Source organism: Dermacentor andersoni, chromosome 1 (genome assembly GCF_023375885.2).
Source record: "Dermacentor andersoni chromosome 1, qqDerAnde1_hic_scaffold, whole genome shotgun sequence".
Lineage (NCBI taxonomy): Eukaryota > Metazoa > Arthropoda > Arachnida > Ixodida > Ixodidae > Dermacentor > Dermacentor andersoni.
The window spans coordinates 133,881,484-133,905,120 of NC_092814.1; the positions used below are offsets into that span (position 1 = coordinate 133,881,484).

Below are 23,637 nucleotides of genomic sequence, written 5' to 3' on the forward strand. Positions count from 1 at the left end.
TGTAAAGTGCGCTCTGCCACTGAAGAGATCAGCTGTGCGGAAAAGCGAGCCTCTCAGTAGCAAGGGGCACGGGTTTTCGGACAGCGATGGTGCGCTTAAGCGCAACGAAAGGTGATGGCCCAGTCTGTGCAAAAGAATCCAACTACAATAAGATGCTCATTCCGGGAGCACTGGTCGTACGGGTTGCTACTCGGTCGCAATGCCCCAATCCTGAGCTTATTGTTTGACAGCAAATATGATGAGTGATGGCTGGCACAGGGTCAAATGCCTCCAAGTTTGCGGGCACTTGATGCTATATAATATGGCACAGGTTGACAAGAACAAACAGCTACTGGGAATTACTCAATTACTTTAGTTAACATGAGTCAAATACACAATCTTTTAGTACAGCCACTTACTAGTGAAATTTTTCACCGTTGACAATGTAATTGCAATGTTCCAAGATATTAAAATTGCCAAACTTGCTGATAAATGCATGTGCCTATCATTATTCAATATTCAAAGCAACGTATTCGTATTCGATTTGTATTACAAAAATTTTGATATTTGCACACCTCTACACGAGTTTTCCCAGGGCTTACAAATAAAAAATTTCAAATCTTCCTCCTTCTGTTATTGCACTTGTTAAAATTTAATTTATGGCAGTAATGAGTGTATCTCGCACTGGTACATGTACTCCATTCATTTACGTGCTTATGAAACATGCCGAGTAAAAGTGCAAAGTGCAACGGCGACACTTGTCAATGCAGCGAGGCCTATTAGATGCTTTTGAACAGGGCTTTGTACATGTGACCCCGCACTTTCATGAAGGTATTACAGGGAGAAGAAAGGTTATATTTACAGGCTGTTCACAATGCACAATTGTTTAGGATTGTGGGCTGCATGTAAGAATGAGTCTGCAATACTGTCTTCCATTGTATTGGTGTTTACACTGTCAGTGCACTGTGACAATATGATTTCATGCTTAATCATTTGGTACTCTGGCTTTTGCCATAATGGAACAAGGCATTTTTACCTTGTAAAAAGTCCATTCCTGTAGTAGGTTTATCGGTCCACTATTGAGCCTTTTGCTGTGCCCTTGGCACAAGCGATTGTTGCACTTAATGGTTTTACATTTATAATTTTATGGTTGTAGCTGGTGAAGTACTGGCCTGAAAAGGGAAAATCCGGCTTCCTGGTCTGGCGCTACTTGCTTCGAAGAGATGACAAGAGTCCTGCTCCTTGGACGGCAGCTGGCAAGCTAGCTGCTGAGAAACTGGGTCTTTGCATGCAGGTTAGTTTCAAAATCTATTTGTAGAGAAAAGCAGGTTGCTTCCAGAACATAAGTTCCCCCAGTCCTTGAAATTTCTGGCAACAGACTTGTCTACTGTCAGATCAGATTGTTATTGCTTCTGCTATTGCCCATTGTTTTTATTTTTCATTATTAATGATTTGAACTGTCAACTACCAAATAAACATACATTAAATAAAACATTCCAAAATGCAACCTATCAAGCAGTTTCTGACACTTTCATTCAGAAGTATAGTCACAGGGACATTTTGGAAGTTAACTAAAAGACTGTGTAGCTGAGACTTGGTATTTTATTTTTAAAACGTGTGAACAGGCTAGCTAAAGCAACAATTTGTATCTTTGTGTTTAAAATGTGGAGCTCCTGATGTGGTATATTACTGTTAAGGCTGTAGAGTCACTTTTATGTAAAATAATCGACTGCTGGTGCTTATGCATAGTGCTGCCAGATTCATACAGACCTGTAGGTGCTGTTATAGGATTAAACATACTACTTGAATTCCTATGGGTCTTTGCTTGTAAAGTTAGTAATTATGCATGCTCCTTTCTGCCTGTCTTCCTGTGACATAACTTGCATGATTCTGCAGATGAATTGCGGGGCACCTCATAGAAATTTTCACAGAAACCTCTTTATATTAATTTGCCCTTACTCTTTTGTTTCTGCATCTTTCTACTCTAATTCATTCTAAATGTTTCTGCTTTACCTATAGTATCCTGAAGGCTACCTGGAGTCTCAAGATGGTGAGGCTAACAATTCTGGCTCAGAAAATGATGCTACAGCTGCTAAAGGGAAAGGCAAACGATCAAGAGGTAATTTTCTTTTTGAAAACGTGAGTAAAGGTATGAATAGACAGTCTCAATTTAAACCAAATGGTAGTTGAATTGAGTTAACAGCTGAATTAGTCGTCAAGTTTACTTCTGTTTTTACAGATTATGCTCCATTTAGCTTGTGAGCCTACTGGTTGTCTTTTTTCTCTTATGTCCACAGCCTGTTGTTAGTGTGACCTGAAGTAAAATTACTGTCTCACTGCCAGTTCCCGGAGATGTACCTAAGAACGAACGCAATGACGTAGGAAAAAGATAGTTGTGATAAGTACTAAGCACATCAAGTCTACGCAAGGTTGCAGAACTGCTGGACTCGGTGCACAAGATTCAGATGGCCAGTGCAAAACATACCCCCCTCCAAAGCATTGCAGGTGTCTTTATTGACCTGGCAGTGTTGACAGTGCTCATCTGTGTTGTCGCAAATGGCAGTATGGTTAAGCTATAACATAAGCCATGCTCGTCATTAAGGGCAACTGCTAATTGGACAGAATACCGCGAGCTTTACTTCGAGTTCAATGGCATGCTTGACACCACAAAGAGTTGTGTTCCTGGCAGACTGCGAGACGAAAAGCTACTCATTACTATGGAGCTTACAAGTACTGAAGAATAAGTTTGTCAGAAGGAGCCAGGAGATGATCTTCAAAGTACATACTAAGCAGTGTGCACCAAAGACCTTGAAGTTGTGGCGAGTTTCATATTTTATTCGAGGCACCAGCTTACGGCAAGCCTATTGGCAAATTCATCGCATATTTGAGAAAGTTGTTTAACTGCAACTTTGTGAAATTTTGTGACTGAATTCCTTGTGATCATATTGAATGTGTGCGTTTATGGCATCAGCGACATACACGTACCACAGTGGGGGCACGTTGTGCACTGACTTTCTGGGTCACATGTGCTCTCTTTATTTTGGTCCAACAGTTTCTCCCCACCTTGTGTGTACTTGTTGTGTTGACTTGTCACGATGGTTAAGAAGCAATTTTTTTCTTGCTGTCATGCTGTTTATGTTCTGGCAGCATTGCTTGTACTGTATACAAAGTAATCATTGAAATGTTAGCCAGCATTGGCACAGACAAAAATTTTTGTTTTCTCTTTTTGCTGCCAGCAGCAGTTAAAAACTTGGAAATGGGTCGATCCTTATCATTTGTTCAGTTGTCACGCTTTGGTTCAGGCACTGCGCAATGTAATGTTAGAGTAAAAAAAAAAAGAAAAGGAAATGGACACTTTGGCATCGTCATTTACTGTGTAAAGCAGCGTTATGATGGTGACGACAACAGCAGTGGCGGCGGTGACAATATGGCAATGATGGTAGGATGACAGTACAACGCTGATGAGGATGCCAGCATGACAACACTATAGCTTTATTGACTGACGTCTAACACTGTGAAGAGATGTATTTGTGAGAGAAATTCTATGAATAACTGCTGTGCTGAAATCCGCACTGAAATAAAATCTTTCGTTACTTGGCCATGAATTGGCAAATATTTAAGAATTCTGATTGTGCCAATTCTTATGCTATCTTCAAGTTTTGCAGATATCTTCCATCCTATGGCTACCTCTATGCCAAATGTTGAGTTCGGATATATCTGTCGCACCCTGCCTACCCATAAAGATGGTTTAAAGTGTGCGCTTTGAGCATTACACTACACCACGACGTTCAAACTTGGGTTGTAGGAGTACTACTGTTTTGCACCGGAAAATATATTGTCACATTGTAGTGATCATGATGAAAACAGTCGCAAAACTTTGAGTGATGAAACTAACTTTTTATTGGGTAAACCTTTGCCCAAAAAGCCAGCTATACTCAAAGCACAACGATAGCGGTGAACACAGTCAGCAATCTTCGAAATCTGATCTGCAGGGCAAGCGCGTCCTGTTTATACCCGAGTCATTGAAGGTTCCAGAATAATCGCTGGTGCCCGCGTGTCTTCCAGAAATTTCTACACATTTCACGTTTCGCATACATGCAATCAGATTACACAAGGTTTGGTAACAACAGACAGCGGAGAGAAGCATCGATAACATTTGAGAAACTTCCAATACATGCAGGCGCGTTCTGTGCTGAGTGATAACATTTGTTAGACGGTGAAACGCGGTCACCCAAGAAAGATAAACAAGTACACGTGCCAATATCCAAGCAGGTATACCTGGAACTTTAATATACCTGGTATATTTGGTCTTTCATTTTCTATATTTGGTCTAGACAATTCCTGGGTGACTGCGTATGTGCCATGACATGCTGCAGCTTATATACAAGTACGAGTGTATGAATATTCAAAATTCCGCCATGGTGGCCTAGTGGCTATGGTGTTGCACTGCTAGGAATGAGATTGAGGAATCAAATCCTGGCCATGGCGGCCTCATTTAGATTGTGGCAAAATGCAAGAACGCCCATGTACCATGCATTGGATGTTTGTTAAAGAACCCCAGGGGGTCCAAATTAATCCGGAGTCCCTCACTACGGCGTGACTCATAATAAGGTTGTGGTTTTGGCACATAAAGCCCCAAAGTTAATTTTTAACGCCATAGTGTTAAGGGCCCCATGTCACAGAAAATCCGGCGTTGGTGTCTGCACCGGAATCCGTGGCCGAGAAAATCGTCCCTAACCACACAGGCCCTCTGCATGGCGCATAGATGTTACTCGACTAATTGAATTTGTCAAAGTAAAATGCGTCAGAAAATTCATGAAGTATGACTTCCACACAACCTACAGGCATGATAACGCTGGATTGTAATTTGAATACACACGAGAAAAGATAATTTTGTTACGCAGAAACTCAAACACGAACACCTTTTTCAGCTGTCGTTTGAGGTCTGTCTTAGTAGGAGCGGTGCAGCTGGTCCCGCTCAGTTCCTTACGACAGCATCAAAAAAAAAGAACCAAGAAGCTCGCCTTCGTGCATAGCGTTTGCCGCCAGCGCTTCCAGGAAAACATGGTTACATTAGCTGCAGTTGTCGAGAAGTATGAGAAGCAGTTGGGGAACTTCGAATACTATCACGTTCCACTCTTAAAGGCAAAGCTCAAGCGTCCTCCTAAACTTCCTTTCTTTTTTTATATTCAAAATTTTGAATACACATTGAATAGTCTTTGCTATGATTCATTTTTGATAGGATAGTTGACTGTTTGAAATTCTCGAATACGGTCGCCGACCGTTTATTCGGACCTCACGGGGACTGCGGAAATGTCCGAATAAACAGGTGTCCGAAAAAGCAGATTAAGAAAAAAAAAAAGAGAGAAATCCTTTATTTACACGCACTTATTCGGGCTCGGCAGTAGGCTTGAAGAAATCGTGAATGCGCCGTTGCATGCTGTTCTGTTTATGCGCAATCAGATAAGCCTGAATCGCGGAGAGGGTCGTACGGTCACTATAGGCGGCTGAAAGCAGTCACTGCTTGTACACACTCTGCATGCGACAGCAGTGTAGCACATGATGCGTCATCTTCCGACTCGGAGTCATTGTCCGGCGGTGCAGCAGAAACCTGACGAATGATCTCGCCGTCATCGAGTTCTGCGCATGTCAGTACAGCATGTCAGCACCTGTGAAACTGTCAAATGAGACAGTGTCCGAAATCGCAATGCAACCACTGCGCAGGGCCCCGCAGAACGTTTTCGGCGTCAGTAGGGAGCACATCGGAAGGCGACAAATCCTAGGCCTCCCGGCACCCGCTTGCCCCACCGCAGTCTGCGCAGTCACTGTCAGCGCCATTAGACACTTGACGCAATGTTTCCGTATGCCGCGTTGGATCACCGCAACCTTCGACACAGCACACAAAGCAAACACCACCATGCCGTCACGCTGACACCAGTCGCACAAACGAAAAACGTAGCCTACTCGCACGTCATGCACGAAGAAACAAACAAATCAGCTGCTGGATTGTCTTGACATGGCTGACTAAGCTGAGACCGGAACTGCTGTAGCAACTCTATCGAGCCAGGCAGAAACGATGATGATGAGCGGTGATTTCCAGTAGCGCCACTTCATGGGGCAGCAAGGAGGCTCCGTTCAAAACAAAAATGGCGCTCAGCTAGTCGAACCATGCACCGGTCAGAGTTGGTGCATGGTGCTCTCGATCGAGTTGGCTCAAGGAGTGTCCGAAAAATCAGACGAGAGGTTGCAAGGTGTCCGAACTTTCGGCAGTTGTTACACATTATGGTCTATGGGGAGAATGGCGGTGCCGCGAAGCAGACCGAATAATCGAGCATGTCCGAATTTTTGGAGTCCGGAAAATCAACCGGCGACTGTATTCATTTCTCTTCAAGTACATAATGGATAAAAACACAGGAATCTCGAGGGAGAAAGATTGATGCAAGTGAGGATTGCCACGAATAATTCTGCTGTAGGGGTGCTGAAGTTGTGCAGAAACACCAATATTTTGAGCAAACCAGGGTGTCTACCAACCTGGAAAACCGGGAAAACTGGGAATTCTCAGGGATTTTTAGTAATCTGGAAAAACTCAGGGAAAACTCAGGGAATTTGTGCCTCTATCAGGGAAAATTAGCTGTAATTTTATTGAAAGGGTCGAAAGTCGCGGTAATGTTGGCTCGAGTAAAAGGCAGGAATCGTAACGAATCGTCTTTGACGCCCTGTTGTCGGCTGGAGGAGTTGCCTGGAGTGTAGAGTCAACGACCGGCTTTCCGGATTCCCGATAATTTGGACGGCTTCGCGGCACCACCACGTACCACATAGAGCCAATGTGTCAGAACGTCTGAAGTTTCGGACGCAAGAACTCTTTGCCGTCCGATTTTCAGGACGTTCTGCATGACCGCAGGTCCGAAACGGCATTAATCAAAGCCACCACCGCTGCCATTTTGATTACCTCGCCGCCTCGAACCGGCGTTATCGCACGCAGATCCGCTGGCAGCCGTAGCCACCACTGCGGCAACGCTACGATTCGCTGCTTCGACGTTCGCTATTAAGCTTCTTGCCGTTCGTTGCCATGTTTCTTCATTTCTCCTCTGTCAGCAATAATTTTGGCTTCGAAGCTCGGAAAGCACGCCGCATTCCATAATGCTGGTTCCTGAAAGTTAGTTTCGCCTCAGTACAGTTGTGTGACGCGGTGAAGCAATAGCAAAAGAATTGCGGTGAAGCTTAACAAGCGTAAGAAGGGGCAATTGTCACGGGACACAGTATGTATTCCTTAATTTTATACGCATGCACCCGCCCGCTCCTTTCACAATAGGAGCACCGCTATGCCTAATAAGTGTAGTGACAGGCATTCAGAGCTTTTTCAGACGTACCTGTGTCGATTTGAGCCCTTGAGAGCAGTAAAAGACATGCATTTATTTTTTCGGACTGCCTGATTTTGCGGAAGTTTTCGCGGCCCCTAGGGGGTCCGAAAAATTGGACGTTCAGACTACCAAGGGTATGCTTCAAATGGTCCATAGTGCGAACGCGCGACAAAAGGAGCACGAGAACAGAAAGGACCGACACATTGAGGAATGAAAGGGGAATGAAGTATGCGAGCGCTTTGAAGGAGCCCGAGCTCAAGAAACACTCTTGGCTGACGCCGAGATGCAGGTGTCCCTCATAGAAACCAAAATAAACTCTTTAAAGCAGCGAAACACAACACTGAGGCGTCGTGCGCTGGCTGAGAATATGTCAGGACAGTTGAGGTTGACTTACGAGCTGTCGAGAGACTCTCAATTGTGACAAAATTCGGGCTTCATACCACTGAACTTGCTATCAGTTGGTATAAATAGCTCCTATTCAAAAATATTTGCTTCTGTATGCATCTCCTTTTTATTTCTATTTGAGAATGTCTGTCTTGATTTGCAATTTCTTTTGAAGACATTTTATCTGCTGTGCATTTTACTAATCCCTCCATTCTATTCTTTTTTTTTTTTTTGAATAACATAAACACTACTCCTCAGTATTCAAATTGGATTAAGTCGGTTCTTCTAAAAAAAATTTTTTCATATGCTTACTAAAGAGTGACAGCATCGGGCGATTTGGCTCCAGCCCGTCTTGACATAAAACATAGTTCTGCATCACTCAGGGAATTTCGCAAAGGCACTCAGGGAAAACCTGGAAAACTCAGGGAATTTGGAAATGTCAACTTGGTAGACACCCTGCAAACGCAAGTGGCAGTTAATCTGCTCAATAATTTTAAGTTATTCAATATGAGTGACTCGTTTTTAAGCTATATACAAATTATCTATCTCAATGTTGGCAAAGCAATTTATTATTTGAACGCTCTCACGAAGTATTTGCATTGCTTTAGAACAAGGTGCGGGGCTGTATACACACTGTATACGTGCATGTGGTGGTTTGCTGTTCCCTTTCTTTCATTACTGCTATTGTCATGGTGCGCCAGATAACTGAGAGAAGTTCTTCATTTATAAGCTCCTCAGTTGACCCACACGTACAGTTGCAAACGGCATTACATGTATGTATTAGATAATGTAAACAAGCTTCATTTTTTTTTACAAAATGACCCCCCACAAACTTCAAATTTCACTTTGTTCACAAATGCAAAAAATACTCCATATGCGATTCAACTTGAGGGTTACTTTTCAAAAAAATTAGTAGTCAACTTGAATAAAAAGTTATGCTATTCTAAAACCTCTGATACTGCTGACTCCCATTAATTTGATCTTGCTTAGCTTGACTTTTCGTTTAATTTGAACAAATATTATTATTCAACATAAAATATAATTTAAATGCACTGAAAATTTCTGGAGAGAAACCGTGCATTACTATGGAAGGAAAGCTTATTAGTTAGAACAATAAGCTTGAAAACACAAGAAATTCAGCAGACTATGCTACTGCTTTCCTAGACGTTAGGCTGTTTTCTATAGGTAAATTTATTTTTATCTTTTAGTGGCTGATGCTCCTTCTGCCCGTGAAGCAATCCATTGCCGCCTGTTTTGTGTTATGTCATGTTGAGCCAGTGTATAAACATGTTGGCACTCTTTTTTTTTTGTGCTGGTTGAGTCAAGAGCAAGAAACAAAAAGACATTACTGTTTTCTTGAAGCAATAAAAAAGATTAATTAGTTCATTTTGCTGCCGTTCGTTAATCTAACCTTTCATATAATTTGACCAAATCTTGCAGCCCTGCAAGGGTTGAATGAATGGGAGCGTACTGTATTAAGAAATTATGACCGAAAAGCTCGTGCCAATGAGCGCACCTGTGTGCTGCATAAAACATTGCGACATAAAACCTGCAAGCATAATGTGGGCTCATCGGTAACACTGAAGTGCACAGACCTCTGAAAAATTTCAATGGCATATTTGATTTTCTTACATTTATTATATTTGGACTAACCACTCTTGGCCCATCAGGTATGTGCCTCTGAGTGTGGCCCCATTCTTGGCCTTCCTTCCGGAATGGGTATGGGTCATTGTGGCACAAGGGGTATTACAATGCTTAAATATATTTAGATACACATGTGCTGTACCTGTTTGCGCATACATCTCGCATCACCGCTCTTCCATTGATGAACGTCATACATCGCCGTGCTTCTCGAGACATCATGTATCGATGTTAAACAGAATTGTATGCATCACACTTAGTTGTAGTATGGAAGGGATACTCTACAATGGATCCCATCCATGCATTAATAAGGTTATCAAGAAAACCGCAGAGTACAATAAGCCTCTCTATATGGCTTTCATAGATTACAAGAAAGCATTTGATTCAGTAGAGATACCAGCAGTCATAGAGGCATTGCGTAATCAAGGAGTACAGACTGCTTATGTAAATACCCTGGAAAATATCTACAGAGATTCCACAGCCACCTTAATTCTACACAAGAAAAGTAGGAAGATACCTATAAAGAAGGGAGTCAGACAAGGAGACACAATCTCTCCCATGCTATTCACTGCATGCTTGGAAGAAGTATTCAAGCTATTAAACTGGGAAGGTTTAGGAGTAAGGATCGATGATGAATACCTCAGCAACCTTCGTTTTGCTGATGACATTGTTCTATTCAGCAACACTGCGGACGAGTTACAACAAATGATTGAGGATCTTAAAAGGGAGAGTATAAGAGTGGGGTTGAAGATTAATATGCAAAAGACAAAGATAATGATAAATTACCAGGCAAGGGAACAAGAGTTCAGGATTGCAAGTCAGTCTCTAGAGTCTGTGAAGGAGTACGTTTACCTAGGTCAACTAATCGCAGGGAACCATGACCATGAGAAGGAAATTCACAGAAGAATAAAAATTGTTTGGATCGCATACAGCAGACATCGTGAGCTCCTTACTGGGAGCTTACCGTTATTATTGAAAAGGAAAGTATGCAATTAGTGTGTTTTACCGGTGCTGACATATGAGGCAGAGACTTGGAGACTGACAAAGAAGCTTGAGAACAAGTTAAGGACCGCGCAAAGAGCGATGGAACGGAGAATGCTAGGCATAACTTTAAGAGACAGAAAGAGAGTGATTTGGATCAGAGAGCAAACGGGTATAGACAATATTCTAATAGACATTAAGAGAAAAAAATTTCGCTGGCCAGGTCGTGTAATGCGCAGATTATGTTGAATTCCAATGGCGGAGTCGGAGCAAGTTTTTCTGCTCGTTTCGGAGCAAGTTTGTTCCAGTGACAGAGTGAGGGCGGGAGTAAGGTGTTCCAGTAAGAGAGTCTGAGTGGATTCAGAGCGGGAGTCACTCTGTGGAGCAGAAAAAGATGCTCCGCCAAAATCGGCGGAGTGGACCAGAACTCTGCGTGACGTATTTCCTTTACAACGTTTGTCTGCTGGGAGGCGGCACCGGTCACGACTCGCGAGGAAGCAAAAGCTGCTGCACGCTTGTCGAGATATCCATTCCGCACTTTTAAAAAAAACAACAGGTGAACGGCGCTGAAGAGACAAGTGACCGGTGCGGCGGTGCTGGGAGCAAACAGTGGAAGGAAATGACAACACGCAAGGCATCCTGGGTAACTCGGTGATACAAGTTCCGCTTCCGCTTTGCTCCGGCGGCGCAGGTTGTGTTCTACTTGCGGATTTAGAGGCGTTGCTCTACGCCAGAGTCGAGTGCTCACTCGCAGAGTCCGGCGGCCACTCCGACTCCGCCATTGGAATTCAACATTAGATAACTGTTGGACCATTATGGTGACAGAATGGGTACCAAGAGAAGGGAAGCGCAGCAGAGGACGGCAGAAGACTAGGTGGTGCGAATAAATTAGGTAAATTTGCAGGGGCTAGTTGGAATCGGTTAATTGGACAGGGGTAATTGGAGATCGCAGGGAGAGGCCTTCGTCTTACAGTGGGTATAACATAGGCTGATGTTGATAATGATGATGATGATGAGTTTTCGAACTGCATCGCTTCGCATAGATTCCAACATTTTCGGTTGATCTGCATAACTTTTTATATTTACTAGCGGCCCTGAACATCGTGCAAATCTTTTTTTGAGCCTTTTCGTGCAGTTTATGCACAAAATAAGTTTATGCTGTTTTTCTGCAAATACTCTTTGGTTATGGTAACCAAGGTGAACCGATTTGAACCGTTAGTTTTTGTTCCGGAGTAGAACCGGAACTCAGCCGTTTTCACTTTACCGAAACGAAAACCTGAATAAAAGCGCTTTAGGTTTGGCATTCTGGTTGGCAGTGCTGTGTATGTAAAAATTGTGATGGGGTACAAGAAGTAACAGTACAAGAAGTGATACAAAATGACATTCACTGTCACATTATATAGTCAGCAGCCATTTATAGCCATTGGTGGCCAAGCTGCACCATGGAATGAAGGTGTTTCATTATGAAGCCAAAGTAAAAGTGGCGGAAACTCATTCAGGTGCCAATCAGCAAAGTCTTCCCTCACCATTCACTACCTTGGTGCTAGGAGGGCTTTACTCTCGAATAGTGGCCTCCGTGTGGACCTTGTAGAGAAGGCGTGATGCATGTCCGGATGTTGTAACACTAAGTTCACTATTAGCTCTTGCACAATCTCAACATCCACTGAAATCGTACCATAGCACAGCAGAGCAGTAACTGTTCTAGGCACCCATCACCGTGGAGACATTTCTTTGTGGTGAGCTGGTCAAGAGGTATTTCTAACTTCAAATGAATAAAGGAAGAGAGTTATGTTGCCACTACAAATCTGTATTGTACACTATGTAGTTCCTTTATGTGGCGTGCTTCATATATGTAAACTATTGTTGGCTGGGCCAAATAATATTTGTTACTGCTGCTACCAGTTTGCTGTGACCCCTAATTACTGGGGTGGTGTTCTCGAATAATCACTTGTGAGGATACAGTCACTTTCAAGAGATTTCTTGTGACTTGGCACCGAATGCATCAGCGTTTATGACCAACACTGTTCCCACACAGTGCCTGGAGTGCTTCCACTCATAGATGACACGTCTAATGCCGAGTCATACGAAATCTCATAAAAGAGATCATTCAAGAATACTGCTTCTGGTCACCAGAGAGCAAGGTATTACAGCAGTAGCCTATGGTATGCACTGCATTTTATCTGTTAAAACTAATCTGAAAGAACAGTTAGGATGCATTAGTTTGGCTGTCAAAACATAGTGTTACACTGAATATCTTGTGAAACTTGCAGCAAGCTCTGGTGAAGATGCCGCTACTACTACAAAGAAGCGACGAGCCAGCAGTGGCCAGCTTGGAAGTTCCTGGGCACTGGAAGCATCAGTGCGCAAGACAATAGAAGCAGATAAATGCAACAAGCGGCTCTGGAGTGAATGCTTGGATGCGACATCTATGGGCCGAGTGGCTTTCCTAGATCGCGTTCAGGCAGTGTTTACATGTGTGTGCTGCCAAGAACTGGTCTGCCATCCTGTGACAACACCCTGCAACCACAACCTGTGCCAGGTGAGGATCGGTGTCTCTATAGATGTCTACACTGGCTGGATATGTTTTCTGGTCACTGCAAACGTTTTCTCAAAACTCTCATGTTTGTGAGATGTGCTCATGTTGGCATAAGGGAGTTTTTCAGCAGACCAGTAGCTTGGTATTATTTAGCATTGGCAACAAAAAAAAATAATAATAATTTAAGTGAGATATTTCTTAAAACAGAGGGGCAGTGAATGGGGCTAGTTGGTGGTACAGTCGAACCCACTTACAACAGTACCAGTTTTGACACCATATCGGATATAACAATAAGCAGCCGATGCACCGCCAACTTTTGAATGTGTTCTATGGTAAAATAAACCGCTTCACAAATATTCATGGGTATGCCAATAACGGTCCATGTGTGATATCTTGGAACATCCATGGTGGGATTTCTAAAACATGTCCATCTGCGATATCCTTGGGACATCTGCGGTAGAATATCCAAAAGTGGACGTACGGTGAATGTCCCATTTGTATCCGAAACTGTGCACGGGCATTGGGACAAGATTGGGACAAGTGTTTTCACTGGCCCAGATGACCATTTGTGTCCCACATCCTATTGATATGTATTTCTCCAAACAACATTACAAATACGTACCTTGATGGTGCATCTGCTGAGGCACATTAATGCCAGAGTTACCAAAGTTATCGGCAAGTAGCTGGTAAGCTTGTTTGAAATGTTTTGTTAATGTGCAAACATGTAAATGTCAAAATATAAATTAAACACTCCTGAGGTATCTTTTGTATTATGTATGGTTCTGGTGCTCATCAAAATGTGAAAACTGGGCTCATAAAATAGTAGATCTGTATTTTGATCATTCTGAATTATATTAGAAATCCTGCAATGGCTACATGAAAAAATGAGTTCAGTAAGCACTAGGTAAAGCACACCAGTCAGACTCACAATGTCATATCAACACTACTTTTTACTTATACAAATGATAAAGCTTTATTACAAAAGTGATTAGCACCCAGCCAGGCACATGTATGAAAATATTCAATGCAAGTTCACTTATACAAACAGGTTAAACGTGGAGGGAAATAAAATAAAAGAACTTCAATAAATGAAAATTCAACTTCACTGAAACAAACGTAATCACAAAAGGGTGTTAATACTCAGAAAATGAGTAGCAGTCACAATGCCACAATTATTGAAAACATTGAAACTCATTAGTAGGAGGTAGTAATATCACATATTAATGAATTGCCAAAAGTGTATGGCCTGCATGCCAGCACCTGCATGTGGTGGCAAAATATTCAACATAGAAAGATTCTTGCTATATTTTAAAATACAGTAGCCGACAGATTTTCCGTACCTCGCGGGGACTGAAAAACAGTCTGAAATTTATTAGGCTTCGAGTGGCTTAAAAAAATCTCAAATAATGCCCTGCCTTATACTATGCTTGGAGGCGATCAGATTTGCTTGGATTTCTGCAAGAGTGATGTCGTCTCTATATAGAGTCGGCAAGAGTTACTGCATTGGCAATCTTCATTGGTGGAGATTGCCATGGATATCAAACGAGCCACGTTACATCGCATCACTTGGTTCTCGCGAAGTCACAGGAAACGGCATGCGAAATCGTACAAACAAACGTAAAGATGCGATGTCTCCGAGACACACCTTCTTTGTGAACACACCGTGAGCAAAAAATAGCAACTGGACTTGGATTAAGTGATTATAACGGTAGTGCTGACTTAAAAAAGAAAGGAAAAAGAAAAAAAAAAAGGTCTGTTCGATTTGCTTGTACCACTGTGAACCGGTTCACGGTAGTCCACGAGAAGTTCAGAAATAGTGCAGCTCGATTTTTTTGGTGCAGGCACAGCGTGACACTCGAAACAAACGTCAAGGTGCAGACGTGGTGCAGGCGTTCTGTTTTTTCTGACTAATGTGCACGGAGTGCGTAAGCTTGAGAAGCCCTGAACTGCTGGCACAGTCCACGCTCGTTACAATGGGCCTGCATACACCAGACTTTCGGATCTAACGAATCATATTTCAGCCTTAGTTTGTTCTACGCATTTCATTAATGCAATGAAGTTCACTTTTAACGGACTGTGCTACAATGGCCTATTGGATACAGCCGACATAATTAGCAGAAATGTTTGTCAAAATTGCGCGTATAAAACGGACTTTTGCCGTGTCGACATGGGCTGGCAACTGACTTGTGAGTGTCAGCCGACGATTCCTGCTAATTGTGCACGAGGGAGGGAGAAAGGGCAGGTGAGGGAAGACGAGGGGAAGGAAGGAAGGAAAAAGTGGAGAAGGAAAGGCAGGGAGGTTAACCAGTTTAGCTCAACCGGTTTGCTACCCTACACATGGGAGCGGGATGGGAGGGGATGAAAGATGGGGAGGAGAGAGAGAGAGAGCACATAGCACAGCACAGACGAGGGGAAGGTTCTACTCCTGTGGCTGCTGTTAATGGCGCGGCCGCCATATGTTGAAAGTGATCTGCAATGTGAACAAAGTGTGTGCCTGCGCTGGCCTTATCTTTAAAGAGATCTGCAATCTGCGATGTGGACTAAGTGTGCCCAGTGCCGGTAGCTTCGTATGTGCTCTGCTTTCGACGTTTAGTTCGTGTTGAAGCAAGAGACAGCACGAAGGTCAATTTGCTCGCTGCTGCCGCCGCGCTTATCTTGCTTAATTTTCTATTGCAATCGATGCTTTGCCTTTCGGGTGAAACTGCGACTTTTTCTTTTTTTTGTTCTTCACTTTGGATGTTCGTCACTCACTCTTTGCAATAAAGTTGTGAGACGTTGACACGAAAGTTTCGGAAGTGAGGCGTCTTGGATGTTACAGACTTTGGATAAAGTGGAAACTTTTTTGTCGGATTATGAGGGCCCGATGTAATGAGAGTTGACTGTGTTATCGGCTTCTGAGGCGTAAATACACCCGCGCTTGTGTAGACACAGCAGATGCACGTAAACGGGGTTTTAATGGCGCTTGCGCATGTATGCTGCATTGTCTGCTGCACTGCTGTTTCTCACCTGTATGTCTGCGCCAAGTTGGCTTCGACAGTAGAAAGAGTGCAGCAAAATCATGAACCAGCCTTGTACGTTTCCTGCACCTCTTGAAGTGAATGGCACGGTTCATAGGGCGCCATTGCTGCACCGCTGAAACGAATGGCAGTGTGTGGCACCTCGTGAACTGGTTCAGGTGCTTCAGGTGAATAGACCGTGCCTAAAGTGCCGTCCCCTGGAGTCTTTTGTCAGCTAAGGAAGAGTGAGCACGGCCTCTGAGACGGAAGAATGGTGCGCGCTCTCTGTTGATGGCATGCACCTCCCAATCTTGTAGGCTGTCAGCCCCGAGATCTCTGAGTGCGATTGATCTTTCAGTGAGATCTCACGTGCGACGTCAGTGGGGAGACTCCGCTGCCGCGCCATGTGCGCGCTCGCTACGTGAAGGCTCTTGGCCGATGTGTTCTACTCGAGTATTGAAATGTGAGTTGGCAGGTTCGAAGAACAGTGTACAATGAAACCTCGTTAAACCGTAGCTGCCGGAGCTCGGAAAGCGGTCGTACTGTTCAACGGAATGAGCAGATCGCCCACTTACCTGTTGAAAACGGAACTCAGAGAGAGTGCGATGAAAGGGGAAAAAACATACAGTATTTATTCACTTTGCGCGACAAAAGTGTTATTTTCATTTGATGCCGCGGCGGCCTAGCACAACGACAGCGGCCTCAAACTTACTGAAGCTGCGTGCCAGCTTTTCAGCCAGCCCCCTCTTCTCGGCAAACACTGGCATGGCAGATTCCTCGTTGGCATTACGTATTCTCCGTGCAGTAGTGCTGCAGAAGTCCCGGGACGCCTTTTTTATTGCCGGGTGCTGTTTTCGTTGCGACGATTGCATTCATGAGGCTGACGTAACGTGCAGCTTCTGCCACTGTCGGGCCTAAATCACCCGTGCTGTCGCTTTCCATGCCGTCCTCATCACTGTCGCTAGTCGACACTTCGGCAAAAACAGAGGCAACGATGGTGAAAAGTCGAACCTCATAGCCGACATCTCTTCGCAGTCGCAGCAGCGCTGCCGAGCAACTTTTTCGCATTCGAAATGCCACACACCGTAGTCAACAGCAGATCCCTGTCGCGTGCCAGCACCGACTTCTCCGCGTCACGTTTGATAGCACAGATGATGTCTAATTTTTCTTCTATGCTGAGCACCCGGCGTCTTTTTTTTTTTTTATCCGAGCTTTTGCATGACGCAAGTCCTCGCTTGCACGACGCCACAACGCTCTCGTAGAATAAAGACGCTCTCTGGCATGGCGCCGAAATGATGTTGATGTGCTGTGGCTTCACACGCAAACGCGCAGGGTGCTTGAAGGCCGTCCCAATCATCTCTGAGGCTTGTTGTTCTGCCAGGCCGCTCGATGGAGACGACACACCGCCTTGTTTGCACGACGAAAAGTGGAAACACTATGTTTTAACCGATGCGTACGCAATAAACTGGTACGGTTTATGCGGTTACAAAACACATTATGTTCAATGGCCGCTGAGTCGGGGCAGACTTTACTAGTTTTAAAACGAAACTACTGTTTAAAGGGGTGGAGACATCAAAATTTTCGTTCATGCGTTTGTTGATCCAAACGTTGCGTCATGCTTCAGGGAGCGCGATACACACAGCGGGATTCATATATATGCAATAAATAATTTAATACTAGCATTATTATACCGAGCGATATCGGTTTCAGTTTCTGGGCTTCAGGGGAGACTATGACGTCACAGAGGAGGGAACGCAACATGGCTTGGTCACGTGGGCCACAAAAAATAGTGACATAAAACTGCTGCGTCGTCTGCTCGCGCATACGCGTGCTCTGCCAGCAGAGGTCAACAACTGGCGATTCGAAGTGCATGTCGCGATTATGATTATTGGGAAGAGCGTCAGCAACGGTAACAAAATATTGCGGCTTGTGAGAGTCGGTGATTCATTCCGAAGTGCCGTAAGCTTTAGCTTTGAAGTGAACCGGAAAAGGCCTAGCGACGATATCGGCGGCACCGAGCGATCAGAGGCGGTGAAGCTGCCGTCGGTTGCCAGAGTGACCACTCTTCGGTCGCTGATTGGCTGCTTCACCGTATGGCTGCCGCACAAATGGGTTCCGGGCCCGTCCTCTCGGCGGCAAGGAAATCTCGCCGTTCGCGAGCAAAACCGCCGTCGCACGGGGGCCCGGAAACGGCGTGCGGCGAGTTTCCGTGCCGGTAACGTGCCCAGCCCTCACATTGAGAAAGGCCAAACGAACGAGAGACCGCTCAGAGCTGCAGGACTATGCGACTATGCGAGGAGAGAAGCGGACAACACGAACGCCACATATACGCCACATATCCTGGTCCCTTTCGGAGTCGGCCGGCTAGTGTTACACTCAAACGTGTAAAGGCCCGTCCGCACGGCAACTCGCCGCACGCAGTTTGCCGTTCCTGGGCCGCCGTGCGGCGTTCGTGTTGTCCACTTCTCTCCTCTCGTGTCCGTGTCTGCACGCCTTACCCCTTATTTCTATATGCCTGTAGCTCGGTCATAGTGGAGGCTATGCTCGGTCGCTCGGCTCAGCAGGCTCCGTAATCGGCATTTCATCGCTACTCATCATACGTCACGTTTTTGTGCTAGTGTGCTACGACGTCAATATTTTCGTTCCTCTTCTGTGACGGAAAACTGCCGTGCTAGCGATGGGTCTCGACTACGAGAAGGAGTTTTTAATGACTTTTTGGAGCTGAATTAAAATTATTTTGAAATGTTTGCAGCGTCCAATACCTCGTTGTGGGTGTCCTTGCATACGGAAGCAGCCTACAACATGCTTTTTATAGCCTCAAAATTTGGTGTCCCAACCCCTTTAAGCTGGTACGGTTTAACGAGGTTTTACTGTACAGTGGAACCTCATTCATATTATTTTGCATAATACGTTTTTCGGGATACTATGTTTTGTTTTTTTTTCTTTTCCCGACCACCGTCCCATCTGGAGCTTGCTTTAGATACCGTATTTACTTGAATCTAATGTGCACTTTTTTCCCTGATAAAACGGGTCCAAATATTGCATGCGTGTTAGAATCGAGTATGACCCTAAATCTACGAGGCGGCCCTTGGCATTTTAAAATGGCCGCCTCGTACCTGCTTCAAGCCTAGTTGACCTAGTTTCCTCCATGTGATGTAGTATGTGTGCTTAGGTTAGTCTACCGTTTGCCTTCCCATTTTATGTTGTGTTTGCTCTATCAGCATAGAAGTACCGACTGTGAAGACATGCTGTGTTCATCATGATGGCACAATTAAAAAGAAAGTGATCACGTGTGCGGAGACGGACAGAAATCGGGCTGCATCACGGGCATTCTGAGTTCCCGAAACTTGCGTATGGCACTGGCGCAAACAGAAGAAGCATTCTACTCCGGTAGCTGCTGTGTACGGCGTGGCCCCTATCTTGAAAACGATCTGTGATGCGGACAGAGTCTACGCGTCTAGGCGCACCGCGCTGTGTTCTCGTTTCTTAGTTCACAATGAAGCAAGAGGCACCATGAAGGCTCGCTCCTGCTACCGCACTTCCTCACTCCAGCATTTTGATAGCTCATTTCCGCGGTCATCGAGTGAGACATGTGCATGTTTGCTTGTGCGCACGTGACACCATGCTTGCTAATTTAATTAGTAAGCAAATGTTTACAAGTTTATACGGCCGATAAAACTACTATCCTTACTTCATATAGCTGTCTACTAATTTGCTATTGCAACCAATGCTTTGCCTTTTGGGCGAAACTTCGACTTTCTTTATTCCTCACAAATTTAGTGCATTGGGAGTAGATCTGTTTTGCCAAATGAGATAAAGTTGTATTTCTGCATGAAATATTGAAGTGCGTGGTACTGTAAAGGGCTTTTCTTTTTTTAGGTTACGCCAAATAGGTGCACGTTGCAATCGAGGGCGCCTTAGAATCGAGTAAATATGGGAATATGATTTTCGGATGGTCCATTTTATCTTCCAGTTCCCGTGAAGATCGTATCACCGAGATTTCACTGTATACGGAATGTTCTAGGTCACTATTCCCTGCGAAAATGAGTGGAGTCGCACTCGTGACCATGCTTTGCGTCAATTGTTCCTGGTGTCATCTGCTAGTCATCATTATGTAGACGTGCGTGCACAGTGGTAGTCTTTCCTCATTGCAGTTCCGTTGTCCTGGTGCAGTCATAATTATTTTTTGGACATTTTTTCTGGCGATGAACTACAGAATTTGACCTTCAGCTACTGTATCTGCACTGTAATACTGTGTTTGGCTGTGCAGTGCGTGCTGCGTATTCAATTGCCTGCTCTGCCGGCCGCAGACTTTCCAATTTTGTTGCTGCGCGGCGTGTTAAGCAAATCACGAAAGACGTTTAATGCCATTCTCAGGAAACTACATGGTCACTGTGGCGCTTTAAAGCGTGCACTGCTTTAGCGGCATTGCAGCGAAATGCGATCTGGAATGTCTGATACAAGGGCGGCCAAAATTAGTGGGGAAAACAAAGTTATGTAGTCTTGTGCTGCAGGGCTGACCTTTGCTAGATAATTTTGTTTTATCTTGGTTACTTTCATTGTGAAGCAACTCGCCTCTGTATGTTAGTCGATTCAGCGTAACCCTTTGTTTCTTTGCTCCTGCCTTGGGTAGCAAGGACATTGCATGAGTGAGGTTCCTCCATCGATGAGCTTTAATGCTATTGCCTAACAAAAACAAGTGGCAAACTTTGCTTAGACCACTATTTTCAAAATATTTTCTTCTGTAAATGCGTCACACGTATTTAGGACTAAACAAGAAAATTGAGAAGATTAGGTTTGCTAGCACTTGGCTGAGCAAGTAGCTGGAGTGCTACACACTACATTAACACACACACAATGGCACAATAAAATGTTAGCAGGCTTTCCAGCCTTTTGTTTCTATTTATAACATAATGTTTTTATAATGCTGATAAAGTGATGCCTTGGAGTCATTGCCGGTAGTCTGAAATTGCGTTGAACAGAAATAGTCTTATGCTAACCTAAGCAAACAAAATTTTTTTGCATTAGAAAGTCGTAATGCGATTTATTCGCAAGAAAATGGTGTAAAACATACTTTAATAGGGATGTTTCCGCACATTTGCGGAATATAACCAACCCCTATACATAGCTTTCATTGATTACGATAAAGCGTTTGATTCAATCGAAACCTTGGCAATCATGGAGGCATTACGGAATCAGGGTGTAGACGAGCCATATGTAAAAATACTGAAAGATATCTATAGCGGCTCCACAGCCACCATAGTCCTCCATAAGTGAAGCAACAAAATCCCAATAAAGATAGGCGTCAGGCAGGGAGATACGATCTCTCCAATGCTATTCACAGCGTGTTTACAGGAGGTATTCAGAGACCTGGATTGGGAAGAATTGGGGATAAAAGTTGATAAAGAATACCTTAGTAACTTGCAGTTCGCTGATGATATTGCCTTGCTTAGTAACTCAGGGGACCAATTGCAATGCATGCTCACTGACCTGGAGAGGCAAAGCAGAAGGGTGGGTCTAAAAATTAATCTGCAGAAAACTAATGTTTAACAGTCTCGGAAGAGAACAGAAGTTTACGATAGGTAGCGAGGCACTGGAAGTGATAAGGGAATACATCTACTTAGGACAGGTAGTGACTGCGAATCCGGATCATGAGACTGAAATAATCAGAAGAATAAAAATGGGGTGAGGTGCATTTGGCAGGCATTCTCAGATCATGAACAGCAAGTTGCCATTATCCCTCGAGAGAAAAGTGTATAACAGCTGTGTGTTACCAGTACTCACGTATGGGACAGAAACCTGGAGGCTTACGAAAAGGGTTCTACATAAATTGAGGACGACGCAACGGGCTATGGAAAGAAGAATGATGGGTGTAACGTTAAGGGGGGGGGATAAGAAAAAAGCAGATTGGGTGAAGGAACAAACGCGAGTTAATGATGTCGTAGTTGAAATCAAGAAAAAGAAATGGGCATGGGCACGGCATGTAATCGGGAGGGAAGATAACGGATGGTCATTAAGGGTTACGGACTGGATTCCAAGAGAAGGGAAGCGTAGAAGGGGGCGGCAGAAAGTGAGGTGGGCGGATGACATTAAGAAGTTTGCAAGGACAACATAGCCACAATTATCACATGACCGCAGTAGTTGAAGAAGTATGGGAGAGGCCTTTGCCCTGCAGTGGGCATAGCCAGGCTGCTGCTGCTGCTGCTGCTGCTGGTGATGATGATGACCACAACTGCGTGTGAAGAAGCATTGCCTTGATAAGAATGATTCCTTCTTGAAGTATGTCGAGTTGTTTAGCCTTGATGGTGTCCTACAGGCAACGAATCAGGGCAGCATGGTATTCTTCATTGATGGTTCACCCCTACTGCAGAAAATCCATAAGCAACAGGCCCTCAAAATTCCTGGAGGCGGTAGCCAACAATTTGTCTGCTGATGGAGCAGCCTGGGCTTCTTTGGCTCTTTAGAAGAAGGTAGTTTCCATCACTTTGAATAAACTTACTTTGAGGACAGAAGTGGCAGACCTACGTTTCAGCAACAGTGACAGCCAGTGCATTGAAGTTTACTGAAACTACCTTGAACAGCTAGCTCCTGGTTGTATCTGTACATTGTGCACCACATGTGTTTTTGCTTCTGAGTGAGCAATCTTGGGAATCAGCTCCCAGAAACATTGTGCATATAAATTTTTTTGGTAAGGCTGCACTGTACCATGATTTTCAATACTCTTGTCAGCTTCACGATTGTTCAGATGTTCAGCCGGCGATCTGCCTTTGCACGGTCTCACACACAGGTAATGTTTTATTGCATGCTGACAACCCCCTTTTTGTTGTCCTATAAGAGCATCCTCTCTTAACACCTCAACCATGTCCTGATGGACGGGCCGGAGCTAACCCTTTCAGGGATAATTCAATCACTACATGTGCATTAAAATTCTCCATTTTGGTTTGGCGGCACAAATCGCCACCTGCTGTTCACTATCAATGTGTGCGCTACACATGGGCGAGTTTTTGTGGAGCAACTTTTGAAAGGCATGTCTACCATAAAGGTTCTAGACTCTGTGTAAACTTTTTTGTGTTAGGCCTAGGACTTATAGGACAGTCCTCGTAATTGACACTCCTACTCCTGCTGTTGACATGGTGGGATTCTGAAATCACCTTTGGTGCAAGTCTTGAAGTTCCAGCCGGTTGCAGGCAGAGTCTGCTTACAAAGTGCTTAGAGTCTGGTGACCCACTGACTTTCCCTAACCTGATAGCATGTTATTTTTTGTTGCTTTTGCCTGAATAATAATTGCTTGCTGCATTTGTGTGGAAGACTATCAATGGGGTACTTTGATTTAGTCAACATAAGGTATGTGGAGAGCAGTGAGCATGCACTGCTAACCACAGAAACAGTACACCTGTGGCTTTTCTCATCCAATCAGACTGTGCGCTCATCTAAAGGGTACAGTGGTTGCATGCAGTGAAGTATCCAGGAAAGACCCTATGCTGGGCAGGCTTGATTCAAAGTGAAAAGAGGGTGTGGCTAGTGTAACCTCACTTTTATTCCCAATCTTAGCATACTATCAGTTGCAGTTCATTTATTCTGGAAGAAAGGTGTATGTTCAAATTGAGTAAGCACACTACAGTGTACATGATGCCTTCAAGGCATGCTACTTGCTTAGCTTACCATGATCACATCAAGAATGGTGAGAAAAAGAATAACACATGACCAGAGTGACTCAACCTGCTGCATAGGCCAGCAAACTTGCCTGTTTTAGCATGAC

The 23,637-nt window shown here is 44.2% G+C and overlaps 1 protein-coding gene across 1 annotated transcript in view; it reads left to right on the top strand.

Moving 5' to 3' along the window:
* LOC126544252 (E3 ubiquitin-protein ligase UHRF1-like) overlaps positions 1–23,637 on the top strand; it is a 96,049-nt gene that overhangs the window by 67,991 nt on the left and 4,421 nt on the right. The window contains exons 12-14 of the mRNA XM_050191504.2: positions 1,136–1,273; positions 1,999–2,098; positions 12,617–12,885. Of these exons, the coding sequence (XP_050047461.1) occupies positions 1,136–1,273; positions 1,999–2,098; positions 12,617–12,885 (507 nt within the window). The remainder of the gene's footprint in view (positions 1–1,135; positions 1,274–1,998; positions 2,099–12,616; positions 12,886–23,637) is intronic.